Below are 10308 nucleotides of genomic sequence, written 5' to 3'. Positions count from 1 at the left end.
TGTCTGATCGGTGTGAGATAATCATCAATCAGATTATTACAAACAATTACTACCGTGATATGTGACACTTGGGGGGCGGGCGGCGGCGGTAGAGCAAGAGTCGGCGAACCGCAGCCAGCCCGCACGAGCGAAACGGCTGAGGCGCTGCACCCGTGCGGACCAATCTCTCCCATTCCCAAGCCGGAGCGGGGCGTGCGACGCCACAGTATTAGACCGAGGAAGTGCCGTTAGTGAGCACACGAAACACGGTCATCTTGCAGGCTGTTCGCTATACGGCTTGCGACATGAAAAAGCGACCATCCAAAGCCGTTGGGTGAGAGCCACGGAAAGAAAGGCCGCGGACCTGTAGATCAAAGTTCCACCATTGCATGAACGGTATGCTCGAGGGTCCGGCTGCGAAAAGCAAAGTGAAATGGATGGGATTGCAAATGCGATGCGGGCCCGATACATTGTGATTATTGCGACAAAGCGACAGGGTTGTGTGTGCTGTGGCTTGGACCTAGAACCCAAGATCTCCTAACTCGCGAGCTCTAGCGTGCATCGATGTAGATGCGCTCCGACGTCCGACTCCACACCACCCTCCACAAACGTAGCATAGACCCCTAGTCTGATCGGTGAACGATGACGGGGAAGGGAGGGGAAAACGAGAAAAAGTCCCTGGGTATACCCATATCAGTGGTCCGGCGTGCAGTGGTGTGAGGAAAAGAAAAAGTTTAGTTGCAGTTGAGAAAACTTGCTCCGTCCCCGCTACCAAGCCTTGGGCGGACGTGTGTGCATACAGCGGGTAACTTGGGTTAATCCAGAGATACGCGAGAACAAGATCTGAGACGCAAAGGAAAAGAGGGAGGAAATGATGGATTCCGAAATGCTTAGTTTCAGCGCTAGCCGCCCAATGATGATGATAGATAATTCCAAAGAGTCCAAAGGAAAAGAAGCCTTCCGTTTCGTTGCCGTTCGCGTGTGCAGTTGTTGCTGCGCATGTAACAATGCGTTTCGCTCTCTCTCTAACAATAAAAAGCTGTCCTGATCGACGTGGGTGGTGGGAATAGAACAGAGGCGAGATTGATGGAACCCAAAAAGCAAATATATAAATGTCCAGAAAGAATGTTACGTGCAGCTGCTGCGGAGTCTACTCATGCAAGTCATCATGCACGTTCAGATCGGTATCGGCCCGCTCACCAGACAATGGCGCGTGTCGGATGGCGGTTCAGATCGAGGGTGGCTGCCGTGTGCAGGAGATACGGAGATACATCGTCGGATGGGAGCGCAGGGCGGGAGTCGTCATGCCAATGCGCCTCGCCGATGTTGGATATGTCGTCATGATGTTGATTGCTTCATTCGAGACCCTGTTGCCTCTGGACGTTTTTGAGGATTTCGAGATCCATGCGGAGGATGGGCGAGTTTTGCGCCACATCGCTAATGACAGCAATCGTGCGGCGGAATAGGGCGGCGAGGTTGGCCTTGGTGAGCCAGGTATTGCTGGGTAGCAGGGGGTATAATTTGGATTTGTAGACCGAGGCTAGGACGAGCATGTTACCGAATTGCCTGGGGTATGTGTTAGTTAACATGCCAAGTCAATAATCTGATGCAAACTTACGCGTGGAGTGTGCCGAAGACGTTGGTGACGATAAGCCTCTTCTTGCGCGTGGGTTGGAAGTATTCGTATGTGCTGCCTGGCTCTTCGCCTACGCGATCGAATGCGATGGTACTCCGGATAGCGGCGTCGATACATTGGCAAGCGATCTTGATAATCTTGTGCTGGTCTTCGCTGAGGTCAACCATTTGCACGTTTCGATTTGTAGCCGCACTTGGATAAGGCGATGGCGAGTTATGCTGCGCAGCACCGGTCGTGCCTGGAGGGGGAGGCGGGAACTCGAGCGTGTGACTCGCGAGCTTGAGGTAGGGTCGCAACATCATGTATAGACCACCATAGTACTTGGCGCGTACACGAGCAATGTTGAGATCTGTCGAGGGTAACTCGTCGTCCGACCAGGCCAGTTCCGGTGTGAGCAGCTTCCGCCAACCTTCCAGTATTTCCTTGTGGGTAAGTGCGTGATGAGCAACCTCCTTGAAGCTGGTAGGGTCAAAGGTCATGCGGCCAGTGGGGCCGTATAGAGCGTTATGCGCTACGTTGAGGACAACTCGTAGGAATGTTTGCGTGGAATACAGCTTCATCATCAAGTCTTGCCTTGGGCCTGCGCGTACTTCCACCTCTTGCTGCGCGAAGTTGCTATCCTGGTCTTGCAAACAACTCTCGTTGACGCCTTCGGGGTACATGATCTCGCTTTGATGTGCAGAAATGCCGGAAGGCGGTAAAGTGCTCATCTCTGCCAGAATATCACTAGAAACTATCAGCAAATGATGAGCCTATTCAAACGAAAATACTCACGATTCCAGTTGGAGAGCTGTCCAGTAGACACACATCACCAGGTTAAGTCTGTATCTCTCCTTGCCGCTCCATGTATGTCTTCGGTCGCTATTCTGACGGAGTAGCTTGCTGTAGTCGGCCTTGATGAGAACCAGGGCGATGCGACACGCGTTGTTGATCCAGCTCCAACTTTCCAGTACTCGAGCATACTGACTGAGGAACAGTGCAGCTAGGAGATTAGCTTGCGCATGCGCGACAGTGTTACCTCCTTGTTGGTTTCCTAGGATATCGGTGGCGTAGGCATAGTAGGCCATGCCAGGTAGTAGGTCGATGTTCCTGGGGCGATTTTCATCGGAGGTCTCGCTGGTGAAACTGCCGCCATTGGGATGTGGAGATTCTCTAAAGGTTCCCCATTCGTTGACGTATGGATGCCGGTCGTTCTTCGGCGCGGGCAAGGGATCTGTGTGAGCGCAGACTTTACCAAGAGCAAGCACGAGCAGTACAATCGCGTTGCGCAGAGACCTCTCGATCTCGCCGCGACCTGTTGCTAATCCTCCCTCGAAGTTGCTCTCCGAGTGTTTTCGCTTTACGCCATGGACAGGAGCAGGCGAGCGGGGGTTCATAGGCCTTGCATCAGGACTATATTGATCGCTGAAGTCCTTGAACATGCGCCTGAGCTTGGTCTCGTTCATGAACGGGTGGAATATGTGCATCGTCTCCATGTAGGACCTGAGCAACTCGAACATGACTGGGCGCGAGAAGTCGGGCCGACCATCTGAGCCAAGCCCGTTGCTAGTGGCTTGCCGCGGCTGATGGGGGAAGTACTCTCGAGGTGTGCCGATCGGAGTCTTTACGGAACCGGCATCTGGAGAAAATGGATAGCCCCATAGGCCTTCTTTGCCAGGTGCTGGTGATGCGGCTTCGGAGTCGTTGCTGCTCTCCGGGCTTCCGGGTCCCTGCGCTCCGTCGTTTAGGTCTTGGCCCTCGCCAACACCCCAGACGCGCAACAGACCGCGATCCTGCTCAAGCTGCATCGGGTAGTCCGAGACTTCACGACCGTTGTCCATTAGCCTTCTTAGATAAGGAATACCTTGATAGAAAATGCTCATTTGCTGCCATTCGTCGAGCAGCTTGTGCGCAGGTGTTGTGTGATCACCTTGCAGACCGGTTTGCTCCTTGGGACTGGTCTCAGTGGCATGGCTGCGGTCGGTCCTTACACTCTCGGCTGGTGTGGCCGGCTGTTGGGGAGGTGGTGCGAACTGAGACTCCTGCTTGATAGATGCTGATGCTTGTCCACCCAAAGGCGACATCATGTTCGAATGAGGAGCGATGGGAGACTCCATCTTCAGGTTGCTGTTGACCCGGCCCATGTGTCCTCTTCCCTGTATGGGAGTAGGCCATCTGGATGTGCCGTGCTCTCTCGGGGGTGCCGAGAAAGAAGCTACGGGCGAAGCGTGATTCGACATCATTTCGTGGTCTCGCGGCTGTGGGAGCCGGCTCTCAACGCTGGATTTCCAGCCGTTGAACTGGTCCACGAACTGCGACAGGACTTCAGATATGCTGTTAACGCTTTCTTGAAGTTGCATCATGCTTCTGTCTTGCCTAGGGAGGGTCAGCGATGTACCAAATGAGGGAGGGAGCAACGCACTTGGGTGGCGGGACGTCCTTGTACTGGCAGTCGAAGTTGTTCTCTCTGCAGAACTGGCACGGTCGCGCTTCGTCGCACTTTTGCTTCCGCGAACGGCAGTGGTTACACGCCTGGGTGGCGCGCACCTGCTTTCGCCGTATCTGCTGCGCGTTGCCATAGTCGTTCATGTACGGAGTCTGCGCGTAGGGCGTGGCAGGAGCGGCATACTGCTGCTGGACAGGTGGTGGAGGCTGGACATGATATGGCGGTCCGTTGGGGTGTGATGGACTTATGGCGTGGTTGTATCCATTTGGTATGCTGCCATTGGGGCGATGCTCGTGGTTGATTGCCCACGGCTGGTGGTGGCCGCCATGCTCCATGGGAGTCTGACTTTGAGACTTGACGTCGACACTGATACTGACGCTGGTGGACCGGGAACTGTGTTGCTCTGGCGCAGTGGTTGTCTGAGGTGTGAGTGGGGGACGGTAACTGTTGATTCGGTCCTGGGGGATCGTCACAGGCGATGCTCCAGTAACGCCATTGGAATGCTGACGAGGTGAGGGTATGTTCCGTGGGTCCGCAAGGGCACGAATATCAGATGGCGGAAGGGACGGTGAAGGTAGTGGTCCGGGATAGCCTTGAACGTGAGAAGGGTACTGGGCAGATGGAACCGGTAAGCCGTGAGGACCGTAGGGCGGAGACGCCTGGACCAAAGTGGGATGGGAGGGAGGTCGAGTGGGTTGGGTATGAGGTGGTGGAGGAGGGGGTGGAAATCCGTGGCCGTTATACTGCGGATGATCAAGATTGCCGGAGCCCAAACGAGCTCTCTTAGACTGGCCGGGCGCGTCAGGATCAGCCATCCTTAGATATGCCAGACGGAATCCGCTATGGCCATGCGGCTATGTATGACAGCGACTACTGGGCAAAACGGATGGTCCCAGGACCACCAAACGGCAAAAGCCAGGAAGGTCGCGGGGGGTGGGCAGGTGGTGGAGAGGGCGGCCTCGGCAGTCGCAGGGTCAGGAAAAGACCAATTCGCCAGAGTCAGCGAATGGGAAGTCAAAGATGATTTGCAGATGACAGCCCAACCCGCGTCATCGCCTGGAAGAGGGGAAGAGTTTGGAAAGCGTCGCAGGGCAAGTGCTCGGAGGCCAGAGTGGGATGCAGGACGGGAGCTTTCCTATGCCGCGTGCGCGAAGAAAGGACCTAGCCTTGGGCAAGACTCTCTTACCATGGAGCCGGAGACAACTATCCGAAGCAGGTAAGGCCCAAATAGCTGAGTCGCGGACGGTCTATGCTGTCGACGTTTGCTGGCTTGGTCGGCGAAAAGTGGCGCTATTAAGACCGGGCCGTGCGAACGAAGGGGCCAGGGCGCAATCACAAGAGGCGCGAAACTAAATCAGTCGCAAAAAGGAACAGTTCAAAGCGAGACGCGACGGGGGGCGGGAGGCGGGTCAGCGCTGGGTCAGGCACACTGGCGGTGGTGGAGGGTAGCAGTGCGAGTTAGCCGTGGTGACGGTTGGGGTTATGGTGGGCGATGGGCGTGTCGGGAGGGGAGAACACCATACCGAAGCTTGGAGAGATGGACGAGGATGCAAAGGCGGCGTATTAGCGCGAAAGCGAAGGATGTGCAGCACACAGGTCGCTTGTGCCATTGACCAAGCTACGAGACCAGGGTAGCAGCGCGGAGCCACCAGACGCGCTGTGTGGCCATCGTCAAGGACGACATGGGGACCGTTGTATCAAACAGCCCGCGCTGCCAGAGCCCGTCATGTGCCATAGGATGATGCCGTTGCAGACAGCAAACGTTGCTCCCGCCCGACGCGACCGCGCATCCATTGCTGCTACTTGGCCGCCATCTGCAGCCGTTGGCGACACGTCTACTTGCAATAATGACTTGCTGCTGCTGCAACACCAGCGCCGGCTATGTGACAGTCACGGTGCTCGCTGTCTCGTGCGGCGATGCGCGGTCCTCCGCCCTGCAACAACCATCGTCGACGACCCCCGTGCAGCTTGGAGCAGGCCGGCCGTCAGCAGCTACAGTCGGATAATTTCCGCCCAATTGCTGGCCCTGAAGACTCAGGAAACTGATCCGAGCTCTGAGGCCAGCTAGTCACGATCCCTAGTCGGCCAGCCTCCACTTTGCAGCGGCACCGAGGCATTCGAGAAGGTTGATGGAAGTGATGCGCTGCTGGTGGCTGCAGACGATATCTCGCGACGCCGCCGCGCCTCTTCCTGCGCCCGCAGCCCTCTGCTTACCTGAAGCTTCGCGCTCGTCCTGGTGCTGCAGCGATTCATGCGCCGAGTCTCTGCGAACAGGACCTGTCACTTGCGACTCTGCTGCCCAAAGATCAGCGTTGCGTTTCCGGGCTGCAGATCCTGGCGAGACGCCTATAGGCAGTCTGGTGGCACATGGCGAGGTAGTGTGTGTACAACTGCATCACCCTTTTGTCCGCCTCGTCTGCTAGGGAAATCGCGGCTGCTGCTCATGGCAGGTGCCGGAGAGGCGCCGGCCAATTCTATTGACGTTAGTTTCATCAGGTCCAAAGTCAGTGGTGATAACTAGCGCGCCGCAACACGCGACCGCCAGTATGGCGTCAGGAACATTTGCTAGACCCCTCCATTGTGCACTTGGAGTAGGTCGGTACTGTGCACGCCGCAGTGCCCTCGACACCCTTGCAACACGGCCAAGCTCAGGTAACCTGGTTACTCGGCCGTGAAGGGCCTGCCGCAAACAAACGGTCAGCTGCCCGGCGACATCAATCCAAAACAGCAGTGCCTTTGCTGCTAAGCTCCGAACAGAGATAGCCATTGAGCCAGTTTGTCAGATGACGAGCCGACTCTGCCCGGCCCTGCTGCTCACCGGCGCTATGGCAAGTTGCGGTCTGCTTCAGACTAGATGATTGATGCGTGAGAGGACCTGTCCGATTGACGACACCCCACAACCGAGATTGTCTAAGCCAGGCCGGCCTGCGACCCTCGTGGGAACACCCTGGCTTACAGCATCCTGGCGGCTGTCGCTCTACCACGTGGAACGCATGAGGCGTCCAGTAGAAAAACGGGGTGTCCCTTGGACTACCTCTCTAAAAGACGGCGCAGAAGCGAGTCAATCTCGTGTCGAGAAGTTGCCGTCGAGTCGGTGTAGTCGCTTCACTCTGCGACACGGCATACCAAGCCTCGCCATTGATCGGAGCAACAACGCTTCTAGAAATTCAAACTCTCTAGACGGCAAGTGATGTAGTAGCCCTTGTCCTCCTGCCTGCCGCATGTGGCATAAAACATGCAGAGGGGGTTGGTGAATCGGCAAAGCGGCGCGACACGGTGAACCGTGAGTCGTATCCATGGAACGAACGCATTCGCTCTGTCGTCTGGAGATCCAAGTGCGCGCGCTGACACAATTGCAGTCAACAATGACGGAAGGATTCCTGTGACGTCGCAAGTGACGATATACGCTATGCGCGAACCTTCGTCTGCTCGCTGTCCACCAGGCGGTGCGCGCGAGTATTGCCTGGACGCTGCTCCTCGGAGCCATGTCCTACGACGTCGTACGAACCGCAGAGTTTGCAGCCGAGCGCGCACCTCCCAGCGGTCCCCATTACCTGGTGGTACGATTAGATCAGACGTTCATGTTTTGTGTTTCGCAGATGCGTGGTGAGCGCAAGCGTCACACAACTGGTACACATGAGGAAACACGTCGATTCGAAGGCGCCAAGCCATTTTCGGAAGCGATGACTGATGACGTAGACCTCTATCGCATTGCAACACCACACGAGCAGCGGTTTTGTGAGCACAGCCTATCAGACGATGGCTTCATCCGTATTCCTCAATGTACCGCCAGTTGTTGCATATAGCACGCATACGCGAGATGCATCTGCTAGCGATCCTCCCTAACCGAGGCCCTGAAACGCTTGTGAGGCAAAATTGATCGCGCGTATGTATACGTCACAAACCCCTCTGCACGCTGGAAGGCGAATACCCATCCACTGCACCATCTTCACCGTCCTCACGACAGCGCCTTCGATAGTGCGAGACCGTGCGGATCTCAATTTCTTGTGTCGATAGCCTCACTTTGAGCTTGGAGTCCTCCCGACGAGAACAACGTCATGGTTGCCACCCTGATTTTTAGCGTCATTGCGAGCTTTGCCATCTATCAGATAATCTCGAAGTATCGGGGCCTGCAACGCAATGTCGCGCTAGCAAAGAGCTCGGGACTACCTGTAGTGGTAGCGCCATGGTATACGTTCAGCATTCTATGGCTGTCGACGTTCAAGCTATGGTTGCCGTTGCTGCAGAGATTTCTGCCACAGTCATGGCGAGGCATGTGGTTTGAGTATGTAAATTCGACTTGACATCAGGCGAGGTATTAATCAGATCTTGCAGTCTTCTGAATCCAGAATGGAGTTACACGACCGGACATGGGCCTTTCGAGAAGATGGGTTTGGACGTCTTCATGGTCGCATCTCCTACCAGAAATGTAGTTTTTGTTGCAGACGCGGAAGCCGTGACTCAAATTACCACCCGCCGCAATGACTTTCCCAAGCCCCTTGAGATGTACACGTCTTTGGACATTTACGGCAAGAATCTGGTGAGTACTGAAGGATCAGATTGGCGCACACATCGCAAACTTGTCGCACCAAGTTTCGGTGATAAGAACAATCAGCTCGTGTTCAACGAGACCCTTCATCACGCAAAGTCGATGCTGGGATTGTGGGCCGGATCCGAGGGTAAAGGCAATGAGACTATTGCCGATCCTTCCGTTGCGGCAATGAACTTTGCTCTTTATGTTATCAGTGGAGCGGGTTTCGACGTACGCGTAGTATGGCCACACGAAGAGGGCAAGAAAGTGGAGGACAAAAAGAGCGAAGACTCTATTTTTGTAGGATCGGAAGCCCCTCCCGGCTACACCATGAGCTACAGGGCCGCTCTAAGCCAGCTGCTACACAACATTATGTGGACTCAAGTCATGCCACTTAAGTGGCTTGGTAAGTTCCCTCTTACTACTACTTCACCGCGTCGAGTTGAACATGTCATCTAACAATTTCTCGTAGCACGATCTCCAGTCAAAATGCATCGTGAAGTCAGCGATGCGGCCCACGAATGGGGTAAGTACATGGATGAGATCTATGAAATGAAGAAGACCCAAGTCGAGTTTGGCGAGACTCAAGCAAACATGGACATATTTGACTCTCTGATCCGCGGAAGCGGCATCACCAAGAAAGAGGGTTCGAATTTCACGAAGAGCGACCTGCTGGGTAACGCATTTGTGCTTATGTTGGCGGGCCACGAAACAACTGCCAACACACTACATTTCTCCATGGTATTCCTCGCCATGAACTGGGGCTCTCAGAAGCGGCTGCAAGACGACATCGACAACATATTTGCGGGCAAGCCCATCGACGAATGGAAGTATGAAGAGCACTTTCAGAAGCTATTCGGAAGCATGCCAGCGGCAGTCATGAACGAAACTTTACGGCTGCTGCAACCAATCATCAACATTCCGAAGTCTACTCCACCGGGTCGACCACAGCCATTGAATATCGGGGGAAAGCAATATATGGTACCCGGCGACGCTCACGTATTCCTCAGCGCAGCCATACATCGCAACCCAAAGTATTGGCCAACACCATCTGATGGCTCAAGCAAGGACGACCTAGACCAATTCAGACCTGAACGCTGGCTCGTGGATAGCAAGCCCGACAACGATTTCGTCGACATCAACTATGACGATGAAGGGCTACGTGGACCAGCAGGCGAAGACACTTCATCTGAACTCTTCAAGCCCGTCAAAGGCTCATACATCCCCTTTAGTGACGGCTTCCGATCATGCATTGGTCGACGCTTTGCTCAAGTGGAGATTCTCGCGGTGTTGGCCGCGATCTTCTCTCAGTACAGCGTTGAGCTCGCAGTCGATGACTTTGCTAGTGACGAAGAGGTGGAGAAGATGCCAAAGGGAGGCAAGGAGAGGAGAGACCTATACAAGATGGCTACGGATAGAGCCCAGGATTTGATTCAGACCAAGATGGCGAGTATCATTACGCTGCAGTTGCGGGGTGTCTCGATACCAATCAGATTGATGAAGAGGGGAGAAGAGAGGTTCGCTTTCGATGTCTAAGGTAAATCGTGTTTGTCTTTGTATGTACAATATTTCGGTATACTATCTATACGGTTGGAGGTGTAATGGAAGCTACCCCGCATACGTCACAACCTCGAATTACCCCACCGACAGCGACTACATCCGCCATAACTCCGGTGCAATTATTAACACAAGAACGTTTGTACAAAATTGAAGCCTAATCTTCAAGTTTGAGAAGAA

General features: G+C 54.7%; 2 protein-coding genes across 2 annotated transcripts; one reads left to right on the top strand and one right to left on the bottom strand.

Moving 5' to 3' along the window:
• Positions 1 to 1334: 1334 nt before the first annotated feature.
• Positions 1335 to 4375, bottom strand: J4E86_010142 (uncharacterized protein; the record flags this gene model as incomplete). The annotated part of the gene is made up of 4 exons (XM_051450642.1): positions 1335 to 1545; positions 1598 to 2341; positions 2390 to 3970; positions 4017 to 4375. 4 exons carry the CDS (start codon positions 4373 to 4375, stop codon positions 1335 to 1337), a joined length of 2895 nt encoding a protein of 964 aa, XP_051298157.1.
• Positions 4376 to 8098: 3723 nt separating this feature from the next.
• Positions 8099 to 10107, top strand: J4E86_010141 (uncharacterized protein; the record flags this gene model as incomplete). Its single annotated transcript, XM_051450641.1, has 3 exons — positions 8099 to 8325; positions 8376 to 8977; positions 9044 to 10107. The coding sequence occupies 3 exons, from the start codon at positions 8099 to 8101 to the stop codon at positions 10105 to 10107; spliced, it is 1893 nt and encodes a 630-aa protein (XP_051298156.1).
• Between the last annotated feature and the right edge of the window lie 201 nt (positions 10108 to 10308).

The sequence above is a fragment of the Alternaria arbusti genome (assembly GCF_024043155.1).
Source record: "Alternaria arbusti strain BMP 1465 chromosome Unknown scaffold_20, whole genome shotgun sequence".
In the NCBI taxonomy this organism is placed as follows: Eukaryota; Fungi; Ascomycota; class Dothideomycetes; order Pleosporales; family Pleosporaceae; genus Alternaria; species Alternaria arbusti.
This window is presented reverse-complemented; position numbering and strand designations above follow the sequence as displayed.